Below are 25,547 nucleotides of genomic sequence, written 5' to 3'. Positions count from 1 at the left end.
AAGTTTTAATCAATTTTCTTAATCCAGCTCAGATTTGGAAAACAAGATGCAGTAAAGAAGGAGAAAAAGCATTTGATATATGACTGCTACTTTCCCCTGGAAATCATTCAGCGTTTTCCTGTAATAAAATAAAAAAAAGTTACAATTATAAACTTTTTGAAGTTTGGGGCATAAATTAACATTGAAGAAACAGCCAAAGTTATAAGGGGCGACTGTGGCTCAGGGGTTTGGGAAGCGTATCTGTAACTGGAAGGTCGCCGGTTCGATCCCAGGCTCTCTGCCCTGGTCGTTGTGTTCTTGGGCAAGACACTTTACCCTGCTGCCTACTGGTGTGGGCCAGAGGGGCCGATGGCGCGATATGGCAGCCTCGTTTCTGTCAGTCTGCCCCAGGGCAGCTGTGGCTACAACCGTAGCTTGCCTCCACCAGTGTGTGAATGAATAGTGGCATTGTAAAGCGCTTTGGGTGCCTTGAAAAGCGCTATATAAATCCAAAGTTATACACCCTATTTTCTTCTCACATCTTCCCATCAACTTCTTACTCTTTCTCCTAAGTCTGGTTCTTTCTTCCTCTGCCATGAAACACTGGCTCTCACCTTCCTGATAACAACCCGAGTGTGTATACCTTTGCTCTGTGCGTGCTGGGAGAGAGAGCGTTTGAAGCAGCAGTAATGGAGGGGAAATGAGATTGCTCTACTTTTACACAATTATCACTCGTAGCTCTTAAGACCTTTGGAAATTCTCGTTAAATAGGGTTTGTAAGCACGTATATGAGTATATGTTTGCATGTTTATTTAAAAACAAGTGTGTTAACAAGGTGTTGATTAAGCTTGGTCTGGTAGAAGTCCCAAGTTGTCTGGTACTCCCTGTTTCTGCTGGATGCTTCTCAAAACTCATAAAGAAACTTGACTCTGTGGTTTCTCTCGCTAAACCTTCACATCGCTGTGCAAGAAGAAATAAGGTGAGAGGAAATAACTGGTGCTATTGTAGGTCCCAGGCATGTGAGAAGGTGATAAGGCCATATTGGTCCATCTGAAATGGACATCCACAGTCTGGCAGGGTTTAAGGCGCCAGTTCCAGTTCAGTTAAACCTGATATTTTATCTGACTGACTCAATTAAGTTCAAAGGTTTAAGGAAAGCTACTGTGTCTGTTAGACTTTTCCTCCAGACTGGCTTTTTGTCCCTGTTACCATAGTAACATGGGCTCTTACTTATTTGTTCCTTTTGTCATTTTTTTGTGTCAGTTGGGAGAATGACTGCTGGGGTCTAAAGTTGTATAAGGTGGATTTTACAGTAGTTTCCTCTGCTGTGTCCTCGTTCTGTAACTGGACTAATGCACAACTTCTGTTATAAAAATGTAGTTTTCAATGGATTGGATCCAAAGCATGAGCAGTGCAGTTGCATGATGGCACTTTGTATATCACATGTTTGTCAAACACTCTGTGTAGTTTGCTCACTAGCCAAGTATGTTTTTGACAGTTCAGAATCAGAAAAGTTTTGCTCTTATAAAGTAACATTGATGTTCAGTTTGTACTTCACCTACACTGTCAATAAATGTCAAATTGTGTAACATGTCTGAAAGTAAAAAGTAAACACAACTAATTTAAATCATGTTGCCTTACCATGGCATTTGAGTACATTTAAATCCACATAAATTGGATTTAGGAGCCTAAATACATGCTTAGACTTTAACAGTCTGTCTTCAACCCCTTCTTTTTTTCTCTGAGGTGGTCCAATCAGTGCAGGGTGCATAAATGGCAGTTTCCTTCATCAGCATTTCAGTAAAAGTCTGCAGGTCAACCAGATCACCAGCATAAATGCACTGGCCCTTAGGTGGTTAGATTCTCTAGTGTGTACATACTGGGACACGTTTACGTTTTTAAGCAACAGGATGCATTCACGTTTACACCCCTTGTAAACCTGTGGAGCCAGGTGTGAGTTTAACACAGTGGACTGCGTTGCCTCTGTTGGTTTCCACTATTTAAATTGCACGCTATCTGAGTCTTCAAACCATGTGAATGTGAGACTGCACCAGATCTTTAAAATAAAAATATTAGTCTGTTAAATTGTATGGAGAAATGGAGAAAAAATGAAGGTTTTCTCTCCCCTGTCATCTGCCTTTGGCATCCTCCTCTCCCACATTGTTGACCATCCCTAAGTGCTCATTGCCACTAGCCATGACCTGTTATGTCCATGCATGAATGGCTGGGACCACCTCTGTGCTGTGCTGCAAGGTTTCCGTGTGTACTCAGGTCCAATCATCCCAGTAGGTGTAAAATGTTGAAAAATAATTGTTAAAATTGCAGTGGAAATGTTCAACATTGCATATAATTTTATGTTTAAGTATTATAGCTTTAAATTTAATATACACTTACATACTATACTACTTATAGTGTAACTTTTATACTATAAATAGAATAAAAGCTTTGAGTATGTTTAGCCTGCTCTTGTACTGCCATTCATTACACTTTTGATTTGGTTGGAGGAGATATCTGTGGTTTGTTTTGATCAAATAAGACACAGTTTCCTTAGGAGTCTCAAGGCCAGTGTGAAGAAATTGGCAGCAGCTGGCATGACCTGGTTCTTCCACTTGCTGGTGGTGCTTCGTGATGAATAAGGGAGCGTGCTTGGAGCTTTTATGTCATAAATATTCTCCTTGAATGCTTCATTGCTTTATGATTAATCCTTCCTCATCTCTTCCTTTTTGTCTCTCATTCACTCTCTCATACTGTTGCTTGTTGTCAGGGAATGTGCTTTCATGTTGATGTAATTACAGATGAACTGTACTTTTTTTAAAGAAGTAATTGTGTCAAAGGTAATGGTAGGAACGCTGGCTGTGTGTGCCTAACATTAAATGTCACAATGCTTAGTCAGCCTCACAGAGCGGTTTTCTAGCTTACCATGGTGTTTATAAAACTTAAATTTTACATGCATATGATCATGTTTGTGAATATCCTGCTTTACACATCATCCTGACTGTTGGCTGAGTTGCCAACTCAGAGCAGTTGTGTGTATTATTCTAAGCAACCTGCCCCTTGGTGGCTTAATTTCTGTTGACTAGTATGTACGCAGCATACATTATTTACTTTACTTTGTTGTCCCTGAAGAAGAAATTTGTTCTGGACGCCAAATTGCAGATAGTACAGCCATATAACCTGAATAACGATGTTGGCATTGTCTCTGGTGCATTTCCATCTCACTGCTTTCACTTGCATCTTAAAGGCTGTAACATGTCTTACCATAGGAAGTCATTTTTTAACTTTCATTGCCAGTGTACATTTGGTATCCCCAGATCATTGCTTATATAATGGAAATGATTAGACTCGCAAAACAAAGACTATTGTTCTGGTTTGCCAGAGTCAGCAGTCTGAATTACTATCAACTGTGGCAGTGGAAATTAATCCTTCAAGCACTTACAGCATGAACGCTGCAACAGCCAAACCAGTGGCACATTGCTGCCAAGCTGAGACGCAACTTGGAGCAGGGAAGTTCCCGTATGTGGTGGAGTTGTTGATTATTTCAGATATTGCAAAACCTCTCCTACCCAGACAAAGAGCATACTGGATGGGCTCCCCATTAAGGACTTGTGTAACTCAACATTCTGCGGCCCATTAAGAAACACAAAGACATGGCGGCATGCCGTGCCCCTAAAGAGGCCTTTGGTGTTAATGGTATAATGGCAGCGCTGTGTGTTGATGTAGTAATGTAAAGATAAGATGTCTGCTGCTGAACAAATAAACATTTGGGCTGTAGAAGAGATTAAAAAGGAGGGAAGAGGAGAGCGAAGAGGGAGTCTGTCATTGTCAACCTGTAAGAACAACAAGCAGTCCAGCTACAACAAGGAGCGCTTAATTTTATTTTATTAATGACTGAATCCCTCCAAGCTAACCACATTTTTATGGGTGTTTGAGAACAATAATAGGCTGTTGCTGAACTTTTGAGGGCATGTCTGAGGGTGAAGGAGCGTAAAAGCTTTTCCTGTCACAACTGCATGTACAGTACACAGTACATGCATGAATTCACATGCTCAATGTGCGTACATGTTGCAACCTTTCACATTCAGCGCAACACAGCTTAATGCAGGCTGTTAGATAAAAGCGCTGATCTGTTGGCCTTAGCGGTCCCTGCTTTGAACTTGAACTGCTGCTTTATTTTTATGCTCACATTATTCCACAGGTGTCATCTCCACCTGCTTCTGGCACTACAAACAGACACATATGGGCAATGTGCCATCCATGTGATGTCAGCTGCACATGACTTGTGTGTGTGTGTGTGTTTGGACATATGGTAAAAATTCAGATGAGATCAAACTAATGTGACAGTGTTACCAGCGTAATTAACATCTGGGTTTTTACATGAATGAAATTTTTGGTCTGTTTTAACACTGTACACATGGACGAGTGAATGATTATCCATGTGTGTATGTTTTAAGGAAGAATCTCCACATAGCTCAACCATGACAGAAGCTTTGTCTCCCTCCATTGGGTGGAGGTGAGCTTCCTAGGCCCGTCACAGTCTACAGGGTCTCTTTCTGCCTCTTTCTCCTTCTATCTGTCTCTGTCAGAACAGCACACTCATTGTTAGTGGGGTTGCTCTGCCTTTTCATAAGGTCAGAGGGGCTACAGGTAGCGGAAAGGACAAGATTAATCACTTCATTTGAGACACGCAGAGAGGGGGTGATAGACCGAGAGATGGGGAAATGGGTGGGGCAGCAAGAGAATTACAAGGAAGAAAGGGGTAACTGAGATGGGAGATGTAGAGAAAAACCGAGCAGGAACCGACATGGACGAAGAAAGGGAAAGAGAGACGGGTAGAGACAAGGGGAAGTAATTACCTCCATATGCATCTTTGTTGCGCTCACTGATGCATGTACTGAGTGGATGGAGAGAGGCGGTCAAGTGTAATTAGGTAAACTCAAGTTTACTGCCTTTGATCCTCTTGCTGTGGCAGTGTGGGCCAGTCTTGCCCATCCTCCTTAGCCGTTCCCCGTGTGATCAACAACGCATCACCACCACAGCTGAATGTAACCATGATGCCACTTATGTGCCTAGTTTTGTCAAAACTTAAAAAGTTCTGAGTTTTGAGTACTTCCAGCACTTTCTCCATGTTTTCTCACTTAATGCCTCTAAATTGGTCTACACTGTTAAACCTGGCATTTTCCAAAGTAATTATTTTCATAAGCCACACAATATAAATTGCACATAACCTCAAACCAACTTCTCAAAAGCTCCCTGAATAAACACAGTCCACGCCAAGCACAGGTGGCCACAGATGCAAAGAGAGTTGAGGGCACTCGTGCAGATGTTGACTGACTAATCATCATCATCAAAGTGTTTGAGCGAGCGTGTCACGTCACAGTGCCAGTATGCAAGTGTTCATCAGAAAATATGTTGTTGCATTGTTGTATCAGTGGGCAAATTGCACAACTGTGGGTCTGTGAGTGGATTGGTTGCATGCGTCATTATGGTGTATGGGGGTGTGGCATCCTTTAGTTGTGCGTGCAGACTTCAAAGAGTAAGTGTGTTATTTGAATGTGTGCTTGTGTGTGCTGCTTGTCCTCAAGTATGAGTGAGTCAGTGGCCAGCTGCAATGCACCGAGCCTACCTGTGGGTGAAGTTGGCCCAAATCCATCTTCTTAAGTCTGCTTTTTATTCAGTGTCACATAACAAATACCAGCCAGGTCCATTCACTTCCAAACCACTCAATAACATCCTCAGATCTCTCCTCAACACCTGTTGACCTACGTTACTTTCTTTTTTCTTCTTAAAATGGCAAAGTTTATGCAAAGCAACATTTTTTTAATGTTTGTAGTGTGCTGTAAGTTTGGCTGTGTAAGCCTTTTCATTTCCAAGTACTACGTAGTAGAGATGGACCGATCCGATATTACTTATCGGTATCGGTCCGATACTGACCTAAATTACTGGATCGGATATCGGAGAAAAATAAAAAATGTAATCCGATCCATTAAATATCACGAAAGCACCTCACAAAACTTGCAACACGCCGTAACTCGCCTCAGAACGTCGGAGCAGTATGCATCACGTGATAGAGCAGCTGTGGCATGCGGGACCTGTCGGTGGTCTGGATAGCATTTGGAGCTTCGCTAGCAACCTGGCATTTCATCTCCGACAAAGTTATCCCCGAGAGAAGTAAAGCAAGTGTGTAAGTCCATCTCTGAATGTTTGTAAAGCATTCCCACGTTAAGCTTAACGAGCAACTGCCTCTCGCTCTCCGGCTGCTACTTCAATCATGAAACTGCTAATGATCAGCTGATCGGCTTTTCTGTCGTGAGTCTCTCTTGTTTGTTTTTGGTCCACTTTGCGCCAGAAAGAGCAAACCAGCGGCTGAACAACAGCAGCACGTTTAAGCTTGATAAGCTGTTGTTAGAATTTATTTAATATTACTTTCTACTCGAGGATCTTTTTCTACGTAGCTGACGGCTGGTAACTGTGCAGGGGCGGATCTAGCAAAGTTTAGCCAGGGGGGCCGATAGGGCATTAACTGGGAAAAGGGGGCACAAAGACATACTTTTCTTTCTTATTCTCATTTAAAATGTCTAGCTTTTAATAAATAATTATCTGACACCCAAAGTTTTAATTTGATGTAAAATGAATAGAAGTCAATTACTGTATATAGTGACTATTAAGTCTAATATATATACCCTAGTAAGCTATAGTACATTTTCCTTTGGGAAGGTACCATCTGTGCAGTCTGCAATTTTGTTGAAGAAAGATGTTGAATCTATTTAATATTTCTTGAAAAATAATTGATTTCTGTGCATTTTTTTTCACACTGCATCAAATTAAGGTTGATTACGTTGATTAAGCATCATGAGGTGGAGCGTGAGGGGTGGTTCCCTATTTTTTATTTATTTATTTTTGTTGTTGCTGGGAGTTGGAACCCTATTAGTTAGGTTGCTTAATATTTACGCTAAGTACTCTTTAAAATACCAGAATAGGGAGGATGGTGTAGGTCTAAGTTTATTAGATTGATCAGTATTGCTGAACTATGAAATATTTTTTTTGTATACAGGTATAACAGAATAGCTTTAGTGTAGTTGTTGTTTTAAACTTGAGTATGAACTTGCAGACTTGCAAAATGCAGCAAGATATTTTAAAAAACAGTTTTGTTGATTAAAAAACACTATATCGGATTCATATCGGTATCGGCAGATATCCAAATTTATGATATCGGTATCGGTATCGGACATAAAAAAGTGGTATCGTGCCATCTCTACTACGTAGTCTTGTGCACTGTTAGGAGTGCACACTTATTCAACACCCACACATCATTTTGCGCAAACCTGTGTGTTTTCATAGGCAGCGTTCCACTTAGATGCAGACAGACTGGCTCAAGTGCACACATTCAGTGACACACACACACACACACACACACACACACACACACACACACACACACACACACACAGGCACACACACACACACACACACACACACACACACACACACACACACACACACACACACACACACACACACACACACAGGCTCACACACACAAACATAACTGAGAATGGGCTCTGACTTGTCCCACATTCACTCAGCAGGCCTTGTATGTCTTTGATATGCCTGACCCTCTTTTATTGTTTTCTTTTTTTCCCTATGTTTCTCTATGAGAGGGGTGGTATGCAACTGATTAGATAGATAAATATACCCCGAAGGTGTGAGGCAGGCAGAGAGGAGGAGAGGAAGGATACTTAGTTTTCTCTTGTCCCAACACATCCCAGCAGTGGAGCTTTTGCGGCTTCATGCATTTAAACAGCCTGATTAGCAACAGTCTAACAGGCGCTTTCCCTGGTGGGCTGAAACAGAAATTAAGTGCTTAGACACAGCCATCACTTTGTTTGTTTTCTCAGTGCCTCTAAAGGAAGATACACTCTGAGATATGGGCTTTGATCATGGGCTGAAACAAAACAGTCATTGTTAAGCCTGCGCACAGTACCGGTCCAATGTAAAGAGGCACATGGGGCTGAAATGTTTTAATTCTTATATGTGATGATAATATTCTGATGTGTTTAGTATTTCTACTTAACAAAAATAAACACCAGTAGTAACAGAGTAGTAACAATGGCAATGAACAATTTCAGAAATGGAGAGTAAAAAAAAGTACAATATTGTAGACTGATGATAAAATAAACTGTGGTCGGTTTGTTGGACTAAACTGTGTGTTATAACTGGCATAAATGTGTTCTTTATGATGGCACTAAGTAGAAATAATGGGTGTGTGGCTGGATATGGATGAGGACAAAGAAATCAGTTGTGTACACATTCAGATTCATGTGTCTTGTGCAAGCTTCTCCCCCTCTCTCTCTCTGTGTGTTTGAGTGTGTATTGGGGTCACCCAGAGTTCCCATGCTTGTCTCTTTGGCCTTTTCTGCCTGTTGATCGAGTTTGCAAAGTGATGATGGCTGCTGTCTTTCCCATAATGCCAGTCCTACACAAAAAGTCTTGTGTTTACTGTATATTTGTGCATGAAACTCAGCAAACAATTCAGAAAACTGGTGGAATAATGTAGCATAATAGCAGGTATGCGTTATTAACTCTCTCTCTTTTCCTTTCTCTTTGTCTTCCAGTGACATATTTGATGCCATGTTCCCAGTCACCCATATTGCAGGGGAAACAGTTATCCAGCAAGGTCTGTATGAATATTTGTTGAGATGAAGATTAAAGTCAGCCTGCTGAGCAAAATCCACCTTGGTTTACGTACTTAATTATAGCAGGAATATGTTACTGTTTATTTTCCTCTGGTGAACAAAAACAATCCTTAAATTCTAATCAAAAAGATTCAATTTGAAACCTAAATGGTTTTTAGCGTCATAACTTGCACTCAGAGGTGCTCCTCTCAACAAGGTTCTGGAAGCATTCCTCAGATATTTGGGGACATACTGACATGATGGCATCACACAGTTGCTGCAGATTGTCAGCCATGTTTAAAATCTCCCATGACAACACATCTGAAAGGTGTGCTACTGTTCTGACCCTAAATTCTGACCCTGCTGCTGTGTGTCACAGCAGAGATCAGTAGTCATCAGACCAGGTAACATTTTTTATAATCTTCTGTTTTTGTTGAGCCTGTGGTAATTGTAGCCTCAGTTTCCTCTGCTGTTGTAGTCCATCATAGAGGCTCTTCTGCATACTTTTGTTGTAATGAGCGGTTATTTGAGTTACCATTGCCTTCCCATCACCTTGAAGCAGTCTAGCAATTCTCCTCTAATCTCTGGCATCAGCAAGGCATTTTCAACTGCTGCTCACACATCATAGATGGTTCTGCAGGAAAATTCCAGTAGATCTGCAGTTTTAGACCACCCTAAGCAGATGGACAGGTATACCTGATAAATGTGTATTATGACCATGTGTATCTATTCACAATCTGTAAAAGGTCTGAAAAGAGAAGCCAGTGCAAAGGTGCCTCAAGCCTACATTCTTTCTAATGGCCAGCAGTGGTATAGAACACTTGTATAGAAGTCCATGGAAAGAACACCCTTATTGCTCACTTGACCTTTGACCTTAGTAAACACTTATCTAATGTATTTCTTAGTCTTACTGAATGATGTTCATTTCATTCATTCTGGTCCCAAGTACAGTAGAAATGATAATGGAACAGGCTGTGCTTCAGGGTGGCGTTACCTTGCACTCTCAAATTCAACTCTTGCTTGTTATATCTGGTTTCAAAGCACTAGAATTATAACAGCCAAAACGCTCAGCTCGAGGCTTCAAGATTAACCATTTGGTGATGTCATAGTGGTTGTAGCCATCTTTGACACGCTGGAATGCTCTGCCATGGTCAGGAGTTACATCGTCTTGATGGACTTAGCCACTTTAATGGAAAGGAAACAATTAAAGTGCTATTCTCACTGATTACCTTCGATGACTTTATCTTAAAGAATACTACAATTGTGCTGCAACCCCTGTTTTTTTTTTCCTCTGCCACTCCTACATTCCCTCCTGTTTCCTCTCATTGCCTCACTCAAAAATTCCCCTCAGTGTGCACCAGATGCCAGGTCTTTCTCCTCTGCCTAACTGCAGTCATCAAAACCTTTAGTCTAGGCATCCCTGGACTTTGACAGAACACAGATCAGCAGGTCCAGACTGTATTTTTCCAGCGCTCCTCCACACAAGCTCCTATCAAACACAGAAGTGGACACATTTAATCACATATTTAAAACACTGAAAACAAACATTCTCTCACACAAATTCCCAGTTCTAGATAATATTATGTTCACACCTGCTCAGAAAAACATAGTTTACATGTGTGGAGCATGCCTTACAAACACACACTCATACAGACACTAGGTGCAGGAAAACTGCTAGTGTTAGACAAACACTCCCTCAGTCTCTCCCACCTTCTCTTAAGACAGCATCCAGGAGTATATCAGTCCTAATTTGGTGATAATAAGTCTAGCTAACTTTTCTGGGGGCCCCAGTCCCAGTCCCAGACAGTCCATTGTTATATACACTATAGAGTGTGGTATACACTATATGCAGTGCTGATGTCATTGCTAACGTCTGGACTACTGTACACCATCAAGAAACCAACCACGCCACTGACCACTCACACACTGTTTAGACACAGCTGGGAGTTATTGACTGTAAGGTTTGAGTGGGATTTAAACAGGAGGTGATTTACTGTATTATAACATGCAAAATGTAGCATAGAGCTATTTTCATTGTAATATATTGCTTATAGAGAAGTTCATCCGCTGTTCCTGACATAAACTGTTTCAATTAATAGTAATAAGACGTTTTCAGCGCTGATTCTTGTTCTGTTTGTCAGCAAGATTATGCAAAGACTATAATGAAACTTTGCATAAAAATAGAAGTCGATCAAAGAAAGATGGCATTAAAATTAGAATCAAATCCACATCACTTTCTTTAAAAATGCAGAATAGCAGTATTGCCCTTGGTGCCCTACTAATTTTATATGAGGGAAAAAATATTCGAAGATGAAATCAACTTGATGATGGACATGTTTACTTTAATGCTGACATTGTGTTTACAAAGCACCTGAGAGACTGAGGATGCAACCAGCGTTGTCCTTTTCTAGTCGCAGCATAACACCTAAAATAGCTTGTATTGAAACAAAGCCTGTGTGTGTGAGTGTGTCTCTGTGTGTGCGCATTATGGTCAAATATTTGCTTGCACTCACAGAGGGATTGGAAATGATGCAAAACAAAGGATTGGGCACCAAAGTGATAAAAGACAGGAAGAGCAGGAGAAAAGAAAGACACAGTGAGAGGGAACTGAAAGACCGATAGATGAGATGAAAGAGAGAGACAGAGACAGACAGAGGGAGATAGCCAAGGGCCAGGTTGCAGCAGGTTGTGAGTAGGTGTATATATGTGTGTGTCTGAGGTTTCCACTGGGACAGACCTTCAGATAGACAAGGAGCGTTTTGTGTGACAAATAGAGCTGTATGATTAACGAGCCCCCTCCACTCAGTATTAATTAGCCGTGTGAACTCCTGTGAACTTTACTCACGGGGTGCTCTAAGCCTTTCAACTCTTTAGGTGAACATGCACACAGAAACACAAGCACACACACATACAAGCTCACTTTGTATCTGCTAAATGCACACAAATGCATACTTGTGTCATCAGGACTCATGCATCATTACCTGTATGTACCTCTGAATGGATTTGCATTTGCAGTTTGGAGTTGTGGGGAGAGATTTGCGCTGCTCATGTTTGTGGCTGTCAGTCCTTTTTAATAATTTCCCCTGAACCCTATGTAATGGATAGCATAATTAAAGGAACACTTGCCATTTTTTAGCCTTATCTCCAGACTAGATGCTTTTAACGGACATTAACCATCCGGATCCCATGACTCGCTTCGAGGGTTATTGTTCGCTTTGAAATCCCACCACACTTATATCAGTGACACAACATCAGACCAGACAGCACATTTAGTTCCAAGCTTTGTAAATATAACAAGCGGTATTCTTTAATATAAGGAACTAAATAAATTAAGCTGCTGGCTGTGGTTGGTTGCTATACTATGGATCTCTGTTCTTTACACTTCAGAAGGATCTAGCTATGCATGCTCAGACACTTTGGTTTCAGAGCTTGCATTATTAAGCCACCCAAGAACCAGTAATGAACACTGCTGCAGTTGCACTCTTCTGCTTGTGAGAGCCTTATATCACAAATATATTGGCAGGCCCAGTGAAATATGCGTTCTGGAGAAGGCAGTAGCACTTTTGACGCTGGGTGTGCCCTGAAGCTTGAAGTAGGTAATTGAAGATCTGAACAAAAATAACATCCAGACAAGAAACCCAACAGTTTCTTTTTTTTGTTGTTTCTTTGGCTTTTCGGAGAGGGCCCAGAACCAAACAGAGACATTCCAGTATTCACAAATCCCCAAAGTTTCTCAAATTATTTGTGTGAATTGGCTTCAAAAATACTTTAATCCTATAATGCTTCAATTTTAGTTTAAAGGTTCTTGATGGAGTTTTTAAACCTCTTTGAACACTACTTTTTTATGAATATGCTCTTTTTCTTTATTTGTGTTCATGCACAAGGATGCTCACAAGCGAAGTGTCACACTTAATTGCAGGGGACGATAATGATGATAGAGATGGAGAGAAGATTGCATGCTAGTAAGCAGTTTTAAGAGGCTTATCTTTTTTTTTTTTAATGAAGCAATGTGTTTGTTTGGCCTCAAGGATACATTCTGTGAAGAACATAACTAGATTTGTTTACAAGAAAACATTATAGGGACACCTTTTACTGGTTAAAAAGTCCACATTTGAGAAATAAACAGGAGGTGAAAGTAAAAGGGGAAAAAAGCAAGTAAAGGAAGCTTTCTAAATGGTTTAAAGCTAGCAGGTATTGATGTCTTATCTGTGCTCACCTGTGTTTCTCCTCCTTTCTCCCCTCTAGGTGATGAAGGAGACAACTTCTATGTGATTGACCAAGGCGAAGTGGACGTAAGTGGGTCAGAGCACATTTAGAGTACACTCTTACTTGTACTTTGAATGAGTCAAAGCAAAATATTTAAATTAAAGGGGATTCCAGTATGGTTTTATTTACTGTCTCATGTGTAGTCTATAAGAAGGATTGTGACTCAGTAGAAAAACCCAGCCTTCTTCACTCACGTAGAGATAAAATTTCCTTCTAACAATGGGCAGGTTGTAGGATTGCCCCTATGTTTTGTTCTCTTCAAAGGTCTCTTCCACTCTGATGACAATCTGTGCACTGCTATAGATTTGAACTGGCTGTGAGAGGCACACAAACTGAGAGATCTTTTGTCTTAGCAAGCCTGACACAGAGCGATAGAGTTAAATGGAGGGAGATAAAACAGAAGCTAGTTAAACAGGAAGTGACCTTATCAGCTTACAACAGTGAGCACAGAGACAGTGGGCAAGAGGAGAGAAGCAGGTTGGCAAGCTTGGCTGAAGTTTGACCCACCTGAGCAGGAAGAAGTAAGTGTAGGAGTAGTGAGATGGTGCCTTGATAGAAAGATGGTGTAGCAATGAACCCTCAGAAAGTGAATTGTCAAATATCATTTGATAAGTTGTGGGGCTATTTTTAGATTCCTGTGTAAGAGTAAGGATCCATGGTTGTTTATGTAGTTCAAGATTATATTCACGTTAGATGCAAAGATAGTTGGTAATATCTGGAAAAACTCAAAAATCTGTCTACAACAATCAAGACAAAGTTTGCCTGTTTAATCTTATAAAGTTCCCTCTTAAGATTTCTTAATTCTGATCTGATCTAAGTCCACATCTGCATCTGCTCAGTCTGTGCATCTTTTTTTGTTCTGCCGGAGGTCGTCTCCTCTGGACTGACACCACACGCTCCCAAAGCCAGGACCCTGTCACCCTGCACTCCTACCCTCAACCTCACCCCTGTCCAAACCTCGTGTTCATTTGTGTCGCCTTCACCTCATCACCATCGTGCCATCCACCCCTCTATCTCTACAGACAGCTGCTGCCTCCCAGCCAAAGCCCAGGCGCTAAACTGCTTCAAGATCAGTGCTGAGGTTATTAAAGTGTGGAGATGTCTCTCATTAAGCTGGGGTGTAAATCTGCCAGCATCCCATAAACTGCCTGAACGCTGACAACCACTGCCACTACTGTAAACACCCCTCCATGTCTGCACTCAAATCTCCTCACTTACGGCCTGTATTTATATGCGTGCACCGCTAAAGAAATTACAGCTTTCATGCCAAAATGTAAGATGATCTTATCAGGGCAAAGAAATGGTAGCTGTAATTAAATATTGATAGTTGTTTAATCACAATTATTTGGGTAATCGTTGAAATTACTTACCTTAACAGTCATTTTAAAGGAAAGCTTATTTTATTTTTATAGTGGATTTGGCAATGAAATTAATTACATCATGCCAAACAGATGCAGATTTTTTGCTGCACCTACCTGTATGGGCAGCAGGCTTGTGCAGAGAAACAAACTCATGACTCATCTAACCCTTCCAGTAAATTTGATTCATTGGTTCTTTAATTATTCACAGGCACATGCGATTTGCTCTTGAAAATTCACTTATTGTGAGAGACAGCATACAGCATGTTAATCAAACTTTTCTGTTCTGTCATCTCAGCCCCGACTGGGAGTAACTTCACTCTTGCTCCCGTTCAAGTATTAAAGCAGCTCTGTCTATCCGGGATTTGCAACAGAGTGTTCATGAAACTTTATGACACCACATGTACAAAAGTGAGGATGAAACAGTGACTCATAGGTCAGGAGATACCTGAGGACTGGACTGTTAAAAAGCCTGTATGCTACCTGAATGCTCTGATGTAACTCTTTCTCAGCGTTCATTTAATTGCTCTTCTAGGCTTGACGTAACCAAAGTCAGCACTCTGCATCTCTTTGAAGCCATGCCACTGTATAGTGAAGGATGAGTCCCCTGTGGTCTACTCAGAGCATGAATAATGGCCTGCAACAATTCTGGCAATTCACAACAACCACCAGAGAGGAATAAACCCTGCTTCCCTCTGCCTCTCTCTGTGTTATTAAGTCAACAAGATAGTGGATAGTGTGTCGACAGCTGAAACCGTAACAGCCCTAGAGACAGCCTGAATGAGTCTCACTGAGGTTGCATTGTCTGTAGAGCTACAGTGGTTGATCTCAGTAGAGCTGTGCATGTGTGTTCCTGCACATGTAAGTGATGAAGCATCATGAGAATGTGTGTTTCAGATGACACACAGCCCGAACAAATCCACACAGCTTTCCGACCTCCCATCACTTCCAAATCACAGGGATGACTCTAACAAGACAAGACAAAGAAAATAAAAGGGATTGATGGAGAGATGGTAGGGATAGAGGGCATTTTAGAGGGTCTCATCTGAGGGCTTAGTGGGGATCAAATACTTAGGGACAAGCCTAGTGAGAAAATCAAACAGCCCGGAAACTGAAGGGGGATGGGGGAATGGTGGGCCAAGTGTTGGATAAAGTGTCTTTGGATGGGTAGCTGAAATAGCAGAAAGTTTTAAATTCCTACCTCAAAACAGCTGTACCCAGAAAATGTTTGTATTCTTCAGAAGCATCTCATCTTATATATGACCCTCTTTATAAATTTTGCTTTTGTTCTGTCTGCAGGTGTATGTGAATGGTGAGTGGGTGACCAGTATCGGAGAAGGAGGTAGTTTTGGAGAGCTGGCCCTCATCTACGGGACTCCTAGAGCTGCCACCGTCAAGGCCAAAACAGACCTGAAACTGTGGGGCATCGACAGAGACAGCTACCGACGCATCCTCATGGTATGAACTTCGTCATGATGACTCTCAGTATTTCTGTAAACTCCATGGTAACAATATGCAAGAGGCTGGTTTGTAGCAACCATACATTGCTAAACTTGATGGGTAAATTGCTTCCACTGTGCACACATCAGTACAGCTGTATATTTTTTTCTGTGGCTGTACTGTGGTGGTGTAGGTTCAGAAAAGCTTCCAACCTGCTGATGATTGTAGATTAGCTGTAGATGTAGATGTGCGAATGTACGGTTGTCTGTCTTTCTTTGCGTTTCCCTGTGATGGAGTCGGATCTGCCTTGGCTGTGCACTGCCTCTTGCTCTACATCAGCTGGGATAGGCTTCAGCTCTCCTTCTTCCCCTAGTTAGATAAGCGGCAAAGAAACAGGTTGGAGTACTGAATATCTTCTTTCTTGTGAGTGAAATTACAGTATGACAGTTTTGGGACACAAAGTGCTTGCTGTGGTTCTTCGTAGTGTAATGCTTTACACATTTGACTAACAAGCTAAAGACACTTGGTTTGATCACACAGCCCTTAAGGGTTGTGGTTAGGCCGGCTAGCCAGTGCAAAAACTCTGCCAAATCAAACATATGGAGCTGATAGGGTGACCCCCTTTTGTATAAGGGAGCAGCCAAAAGTTTCTTCTTCTTTACGTGTTACTCTCTTGATTACTAAAATAGATATACTGGCTACCTATAAATGTATGCATTTGAGCACTATGGAAATTTCTATATTATATAATTAAAGAGGAATGCTATTACTCCGTTTTGGGCATTTTAACAGTAGTAGACAAATAACCAAAGGGGTTCTAGGTCTGTAGAGCTTGTTATTTGTAGGTAGGTAGGTATTTAAATATATTTAACCCATGAATTGGAAAAGATATGCTATCATAATTTTATGGTATATTTGAAAATATTAAACATTAAAACAAATCCACACTATGACACTGTAGACAAATAATATCTACATCCCATTAGTAGGCTCTCTACGGTCATCAATCACAGTTCTTTGCTTGCAGTATTTCCTCCCAGTCAACCACTTAAGGCTCCTTAAGCACTTAAAACATTTGCTTTCTTTTTTATACTCTAAATACGCTTTAACACACAGAGGAGTGTATCCTCCCATTTTAATGCGTCTACATCTCTTCTTAGATGAAGAAAGCCAAATGAGGGGAGGGAGTGAGAAGAGGAGTAAAAAAAGTCAATATTAATGCCTCCTCTTGCACTTCCCACTCTGGGAGCTTATCTAGCAGGAATGTCGAAATGTTTAAACTGGAAACACAAGGAACTGTGCCCTTGCCCTCATCTTTGCTCATAAGTGCACACGCACACACGCGCACAGATTGGTTGTTATTAGAATGACTAAATATTGTCCGTGTGTGTGTGTGTGCCCAGCTAAACACTTCCTCAAATGTTCCTAATACCATATTCCGAATAAATTAGAGAGTTCCCATTTAACTTTTCAAACTACCTCTTGCATTTAAGCCTTGGCCAACTGAAAGTTCAGTTCAGTGTAAAACCAGCAGAGATTGAAGCAGGTTTGTTTTCGGACCTTTCAGCTCAGAGTAAAGTTGGCATTGACCTACACAGCACTCATGTCACCTCTTAAGCGCATAGTTAAACTAAGGGCACAGTCCGCCCTGGTAACCTTTCTTTGAGAGGATTCTCCTTGTCTTACACATTTCATTCCTTCGTTGCTTCCAGCAGCAGCTGCAGGAGGGGAGACGGGGTGAAACAGAATTCAATTATGTGAACCTGTAGTTAATTATTGCTGTCAATGATTTGTAAAGCTGTTTTTACAAAGTGTGGTATTCTGGCAAGGACTTAGGCCAACGAGTGAGCTTTCTCTCTGAGTGTAAATGTGTGTGTGTGTGGTGTGTTTCCCAGCGAAAAATATGCTGAGCGCCTGTGTCTGCAGCTAGTTAGCTGGAAGCTCATAAGGTGCATTGCCACTGCCATCAGGTTCATTGTTCTCACATCTGCTTTCCTGTCCCGAGTCTGCTGTGTCTCCAAATCTTAAAAATGATTATGTGTAATTTAAATTACACATAATTTACATTTACAGTCACTAGTTCATTCCATTTCAAGACACATTATTTTGAACAATTATAGCAACAGTTGCATGTTGCATGCAGTTGCATGTTGCAGGCCATGGAATACCAGATAATCTCAGTGCCAGCCCACTCAGCTGATACCCATCTATGCTTTCAGTTAGGCAGATCTCATGTTTAGCTTCTTCATCCTGCACACATCCTGCAAATCACTTTGCAACCCACCTAAATCTCAGCTCCTGCTTTTTATGCCATTTCTGACTTTTTTGCACTTAAGTGGCTCTAACTGCATTAGGTTTTTGAATAACCGTCTATATTTGATCCTTAAACTGAATATTAATTTCAACGGATCAAAGTGAAATTCAAAACCAATCAAGCCACATTTATGTGATTTTTAAACTGCATCGTGCGCAGTCTCCTCCCCAGTTAGTGATCCACCAGAAATGTACATTTTGTAACCAGTTGATCATCCAAGTCACTTAGACCTTTAAAATGGTAAATGGAAAATGGATCAATCAGGAATAAATTTAATATTTTTGAAGAACTATTTGGTTAAAAAAAAGATACTTTAAATCTCAGAACTTTTATAATTTACTATTTTAGTTCTCTAAAAAGTGCTTCTTCTTACTTCTTATATACTTCATATATTTCATATAAAACCTTTAAGATGAGCAGAAATTATTTATAGGTGCCTTTGATGAATTTACTTGTAGATATTTCTCCTTACACCATGCCCAGTGGAAAATAATGACACGCGCACAAGTCATTATATCACAGTTTGTTTATAGTACGGCCATGATTTTATCATGTAGAGCCAAAGAGCCTCTCACTACACCACCCACCCTACCAGCTTCCTTATCAGGGTGTACATTGAGTAAACAGTGTAATGCCATTCCCTGTGATAACCACACTGTTTCTATTGTGTTACTGCCATTTATACAATACCTTCCTTGTTGTGTCATCTTGGTATTTAAACACACATAGCTACAGACAAAGCCGTTAACAAACCGACAGACAACTGTCAACAAACAGAACATGAGACGAAAGGAAACAAGGAGAAATTATACAGAGAAATGAGAGGGGATGTGTGCATGGCGGGTTGGTGGTGTATGTTTTTCCACATTGGACAGAGATGAAGGTGATGGAGATGGGGTGTAAGGTACAGTTGGTTTAGTCTGGCTTCACGCCACACCTCAAGTCTTTGATGACTCTCCCTCAAAGACTGAACAGACACAGAGGCTGGTTCATCTTTTAGCCACAGGAGGAGTGAACACTGGGGCCAACAGGAGCAGAAGAGTTTTATACATGAAACATGTGCTCAGGCCCTCCCAAGTAGACAAGATAAAACAGAAGACAAAGAGAAAAAAGATGTTCACCAACAAAATAAATGACAACTTGAAATTTTAGAAATAGAAATTTGGAAACGCATCATTTTCATTCCTTCCACCGCAGCGAGCCTCTTTGAAACCCTGCGATGTTACTCCGGCCCACCCATAGGTTCCTACTGCACTCGTATAAATCACATCTACTGTATTGTAATGTAATTTCATGTACACATGTTAAGCCTTTAAGCCTTGCAAGGCTGTCTGATTAGCTCTATGGGGAGACTTTCAAATCTGAAGACCAACTTAACATCTCTGTGTAAGCTGGAGTGTGCGTGTGTGCGGTGTGTGTTAGAGGTAGAGCGTACATGCGTTACTGTTTGTATTTGCTTGCTTAACGAGCAAGTTTCATCTCTGCGGAGACGGCAGCAAAACATAAGTGGCAGAACTAAAAACAGACTGCACGCTCTGCCTGCACACACTGACGACACACATGCACACAGACACACAACTCAAATCATTTATCCAGGAGGGAGGCAGCGGAGGCTAGAATTCCTTTAATCAAGTTGTTTACGATTCTGACTTTGACATTGGCTCACTTGGGAACATTTTCTCCCCTTTTAAGACAAAATGTGAAATTATATGAAATTAGAGGCAGCAGCGGGTCTCAGGCACTTATGCACTAAAGACACCCCAAGCCTCAATATATCATTTCCATATGCAAAGGCAGGGCGGACAAGATCGTCTCTCCTCACTTGCTTTTACTCTCTTCATGCTCCCACTCCCTCTGAGTGGTTCTGTGCAGTGAAGGAGAAATGCAGCGAGGGAAGGGGTCCTCTGGGTCTAGACTTGTCAGGAAGCACCTGATTTTCATGGCAGAGGCAGAATGGGGGAAAGTCCCCTGCCTGGTGGGTGGGGTGGGCCACACACACACACACAGACATACACGTATCAGAAACACATTACATACACCTGCATAACCATGACTCCATGAACTGTCATCTATTCATCACAGATAAAAAAAAAAAAAAGTGTATTCATGTTTTAATATTTTGGCAGTATTAATATGTAATATTTGGAGTTTTTTTTTAAAGGTTGGCTGTGGAATGAGAAACATGCAACCCTTTGGATGCTCTATGTTAAAAGGTGCAGATTTTCAGGCTCTTTCCGATATTTGCACCCCAAAGAAATACATTTTTCACAGTTGAAAAACTTTGTCGAAGCAAAGTTGCTGTGCTTTTAACTTTGGTTATTAATAAAGGAGTGAAAAAAATTAAACAAATTAAAAGTTTTAAAGAGTTTCTGATTAATGAGAGTGATCTCTTGGTTTTGGGATAAAAATCAAACTTATGACCAATTGGTGTGCATTAATACCATAGTATTACAACAACTTCCTTAAATGGTAAATGTGTTTGCTTTTGTGTGTGTTACAGGGCAGCACACTGAGAAAGAGAAAGATGTATGAAGAGTTCCTGAGCAAAGTCTCCATTCTTGGTAAGTCTGTGTGTTAAATATAATATAGACAAGACGTGCAGCATGTTGTTACTGGTGACTATAATGAATTCTTTTACACTTTGTTAATCAATTTGTGACTATGCCGAAGGATATGAGTGTGTTTATACATATTTATGCATTCATTTTACACAGGTCAAAGAGTTGAGAGTGCAGAAAGTTACTTATATACTGTAGATTAATCCACATCAACACAGGCGCACGCTGTCACACCACAAGGCCCATAGCTGAGTGAGGTCTGTGTGTACAGTCCTAATCTTCTCACACTGTTCATGCTAAAGCCAGTCACACTATGCAATGTGTGCAATGTCTCCATGTGGACAATTAAGGAATAGTGAGTTGAGATAAGCCTCTCTTTGCGGCTGGAATTTGGATAACCAGCCTGCACAGGCAATTTGGTTTTCAGGGATGGTGAATGAGATTCATTCAGATTTTGAAAACGAGTTGCAATTGGAGCTGACATCTCATCCCTTTCCACTTGATTGTGTATGTGGTGTATAAAGCAAGGCCATGCCCTCTGTACAGAGTTATTAGCTGGCTGAGTAAACACATACACTCAATCCTGGTCTTAGGAGGATGTCTTTGCGAGGTCCGCTCTCTTTTCATTCAGCTCTTTTCTTTCACAGCTCTCTTTTTGACAGCCTTGTCGAGGCCTGTATTCAGACAGCACCCTCCTGCTTTTCCTCTCCTCATTCGCTTTGCTCGGCCCCTTTGAATTGGAGGAGGAGTAGGAGGCGGGGGTGTTTTTGTTTGTCTTTGATTTTTGAGATAGCCACGAAATTGGGTACAAGCCCTTGATGTCATGGAGTGAAGGGAGTAAAAAAACACAACCTGTTGTTTGTCGTACACACACACACACACAGGCCCTAGCATATCCACGGGCAATTCCCTGCGCGTCTACCATGTATGTGTGTAGCATGGTGCTCCAAGTGGTTGCAAGTTCTGTGAAGCATGAAATGTAGGTTCTTTAGTCGGCACATTTGTGTATCATGTTACTGCGCTAGTTGTTAGGGTTCACCTCTATAGGACCTGCTGCCTTTAACTGACAGCCAGAAAGAAGACATCCATCTGGGTCCAGCAGACACCTCGGCCCCACTGGCGGGGGACACTGGACACCTCCAAACCGGCAGGCTTACCTTAACTAATCCTAAGTGCACACACACAAATAGACACACTGGGATCAGTTACTGAGCACATCAGGGACAAAGAGAGTGCTGTAGTTTTACACCTCTAACTCATGTCTGAGTCAAATCAAAACATTGAATCTTTTAGACAAAGCTAAGGATGAGCAGTGCTTTCACTGCAGCAAAGTCACATTCCACGTGTTGGTGTAGCTGCTTTTAAGGCAACAATAATCTGCTCCATTTTTAAAGGATTAGCCGATTCGGTAACCAATGTCTGAATGGAGATGTTTACTTAGTAGCGGGTCCTGTTTCTTTAAGTATCATTTCATCTGAATTGCCTAAAAATCCTTTGGTTTAAGCATTTTTCCCAGTGAGATGTATGACTGTGTTTTTGGTTTCTAGAAATATCTCAGGCTAACCACGTCACTGTTGCTGTGGTTGGATAATCCTAAAGACTATCTGACTCGCTCAGAACAAACCTAGAAAGATGCTGTAAAATGTTTTTAGCAGAACTCCTTCACATATCTTGACCTTTACTTCTGTCTGATCTTTAAAATGATATAAAAGTGAAAAAAATATTTTAAATATATCATTTTAATAGTTATTAAAGCATTGCTGCTTAAATCGAAATCATATTTATTAGTATATTTGGTTATATTTCAGATAATTTCACTGATGAAGTTAGACTGTAGCTATGAGATCATATTTTGCAACCATAGAACGGAAGTGATGGAAAGGAACTTGATCGCACCACTTGAACTTGATTGGAGTATAATCAACACAATCCAGAGTGAGTACAACAAAGTTTTAGGAGTCAGTTTTAAGGTGTTTGAGGTCCATGAAATTAGGGAGGAGACAGAGGGGCTGATACAACGGTTCCTCTTAAATTACTGGATTGTAATTAGTGTTCCTACCAGCTTACTGAACAAGGGAAGCCTCTATCTACAGGCCATGAAACAGTATGTGCATCTACTACTGATCAATGTAAATAAGACTGTCTTTTCAGTAATCTGTATTTGCTGTCCTTTCACAGAATCTTTGGATAAATGGGAGCGCCTGACTGTGGCCGATGCCCTGGAGCCTGTTCAGTTTGAGGATGGAGAGAAGATAGTGGTGCAGGGAGAACCTGGTGATGACTTCTTCATCATAACAGAGGTAAAGTCTGTGAAGAATATGATGTTTTACAAAGCACTGGAAGCATGTCTCTGTGTGTGAAAGAGACAAGTTTGATGATGGAGTTTAACCTAGTTCCAACACAGAGCATAAAGCTGATTTTTTTGCACATTGAGTGCTTTAGAAAAAGCATTAAAATCACCAGAATTACAGTGTATGTAGTGGTTTCCTATTACTGTCACATTTCCTGTAAGCTGTAGATGTTGACATACCGGGGCCTAAAATCGTGTGCATGTCATCAGAGTCATCAAGGGGGGCACTAGGGTTGATGTAAATGTCATCATACAGAGACGTTGGTGGGCTGTTTGCTGACATTGCAACTGATCCCAGTTTATTGCCACCAGCAGACAGAGTACCCAGTGCTCCCCTGCCCCAGCCTGCAAACACACAGAACCTGTGCAAAGAATGGCTCCCTCACACTGGAGGCTTTGTGGAACCGAGGCCCCTGGTGTGACTTCATGAAGGGCCCCCTGCCTGTCATCCTAACGCACTTTTTATTAACTCCATACTTATTCGGCTTTCACCAGCATCGAGTCAAAAGGGGCATCTAAAGGGGGTTGGGGCACAATCTGCTGTGGTTGCGTCCTTATTTTCAGACCTGCTCGTGGGTTAGTCAGTCTTCTTCAGAGTGTCATTCTTTCTGTCACTTACTAAGTTTACCTAACTTACTCGTTTCATGTCCATCGATAATAGGAGCAGTACACTGGTTACAGGGGATTGAAATGGCTAAGCTAGAGGTACTTCTTTATCCGGGTTGGTTAATGATGTATCAGCCTTTATCCCTATTTTGGCTCACACAGATTCCCTGCGCCCCTGCAGTACAACACTCTTCTTCATCCTTCTTTTTTATCTGCATTTTTATGCTCCTCACTATGCCCCTCTTAACACATATAATATACATTCATTTTCCAGTTATTTGAAATGTTCTTTTGGCTTTTATCCAGCTCAGTAAATTTGCACGTCAGCCGTTAATGCTCCGAAGGAGATGGGTTAGCAAAATGTAGCACTCATGGTCCCGCTTACATCAGTCTCACTTGCTGAATTTCAAACTTTAGTATATACAAAGAAAGCCTGAAGACAGCCGAACTACAGCTCTAGCAGAGCTTAACCAGGGAGGATATGCTGTCAAAAATGTGCATAAAATTAATATACTAGTTATATTAGAGCTGTTTAGATTTCCTCCAAGTATAGCAACAAAATGTAACTTTTGTAACAAGCGATGTTTACAGGACATTGTTCAAAATCCTAAAACTACTTGAACTACTTGTCATATCAGACCAAATAAGGTTGTAGCATCACTAAAGGCTTTTTATATTTCCTATGAACTTTCCTCACAGATGCTCATACTTTTCACTTGTAGGAAAAACACTGTTTTATGTCTTGTTTAAAGAAATGGCAGCCCCCGGGTACTGATATAGCTCATGAAGTGGTGCAGGTGACCCATACGCTGTGAGGCTGTTACACGTTCAAATCTACTGCTCTCTCTCTTGCCTTTTCAGTCTTTGCTCCACTGTCCTATTTCAATAAATGCTAAAAAGCTGCTCCACATTAAAGCTGAAGATCTTTGACGTTGTAAATGACCTCTGGAACTCCAGGAATTTGTAATAACCGACAGCGAATGTCAGTGGTCTCAGTCCTGTATGACAATGCCAGGATTATCAATAATTTGTAATGCAAAAATTACCCGCACAAATTCCGTATTGCTACTGTTAACCTGTATTTTATCAAATAAAGAGGTCATACTATTAGGTCTTTGAAAATTGGCATCTTGGTGATTTTTATAGAGGGTTTCAACAGACTCAACCACTTTTATGTTGCATCCTGTGAATCTAGTTTGGTGTGAGGCTCCTGATGTCAATCAGTTTGAGCTCATCACATCCAATGCATATATGCTGCACAAAACACAGAAATTAAACTGGAATTTTTTAAATTGCATGGAATTTATTGATAATACTTTGAAAATATAGACCTGTACATATAGACTGCACTGTATATATTTGACATACACCTCACATTATCTTGTTGTCTATTATCGCAGTGCTGCTCTAAGTCTTTCAGAAGCCAATTTGCGCAGGAAATGCAAAAGACACAACTATGTATGTGTGACTCATCAATCTGAGACTTTGTACATCCCAAAGAGGAAAAACAAAATAGCAAAATATGTAGAGGAATGTGGGGGGGGGGATAGCAGGATGGAGAGATGGAGGAGGAAGAGGAAAAGGAAGAGAGATACAGGAATCCACTTTTACAGGCAAGCAGCCCATTGGAGGCAGCTCTCTAGGTCTATGTGAATGTGTCACAATGTGAGACTCATCATTTTACATGCAGGCAGCCACACGCAGCACTGAGGAAGGGGGACCAACACTTTCTAGAATGTGTATATATTTTGAACCTAAATACTGCTTTCTCTTTAATCCCATCACCCCAGCAGCAGCTTGTCTCTTTCTTTAACCCCGTTTCCCTTTCTTCTGTCTATTTTCCCCTTTGTGTCTAAGCTCTCACCCCCTCTTTTCCTCCCTCCCTCCCGCTTGCTCCCCATCTCTCGTGCTGCAGAGCCTGACTTTCCCAGAGCAGGGCGGACTGTGGTGGAATGTGTGTTGCTGACTTTCACACAGGGTCAGGAGCCCTCCTGGGAGGGAGAC

At 41.2% G+C, this 25,547-nt stretch overlaps 1 protein-coding gene across 2 annotated transcripts in view; it reads left to right on the top strand.

Annotated features, from left to right (window-relative positions):
* prkar1b (protein kinase, cAMP-dependent, regulatory, type I, beta) overlaps positions 1–25,547 on the top strand; it is a 68,248-nt gene that overhangs the window by 33,062 nt on the left and 9,639 nt on the right. For both annotated transcript variants that reach the window (XM_086289249.1, XM_086289250.1), the window contains 5 exons: positions 8,592–8,653; positions 12,897–12,943; positions 15,575–15,733; positions 20,530–20,590; positions 22,766–22,887. In XM_086289249.1, coding sequence (XP_086145375.1) covers positions 8,592–8,653; positions 12,897–12,943; positions 15,575–15,733; positions 20,530–20,590; positions 22,766–22,887 — 451 coding nt within the window. The remainder of the gene's footprint in view (positions 1–8,591; positions 8,654–12,896; positions 12,944–15,574; positions 15,734–20,529; positions 20,591–22,765; positions 22,888–25,547) is intronic.

The sequence above is a fragment of the Aulonocara sp. 'chitande type north' Nkhata Bay genome, linkage group LG4, assembly GCF_057382095.1.
Source record: "Aulonocara sp. 'chitande type north' Nkhata Bay isolate Kocher_YH1m ecotype deep benthic linkage group LG4, A_spYH_male_GT1.1, whole genome shotgun sequence".
NCBI lineage: Eukaryota > Metazoa > Chordata > Actinopteri > Cichliformes > Cichlidae > Aulonocara > Aulonocara sp. 'chitande type north' Nkhata Bay.
Note: the sequence above shows the minus strand (reverse complement) of the source record. Positions and strands in the feature narration are given on the sequence as shown.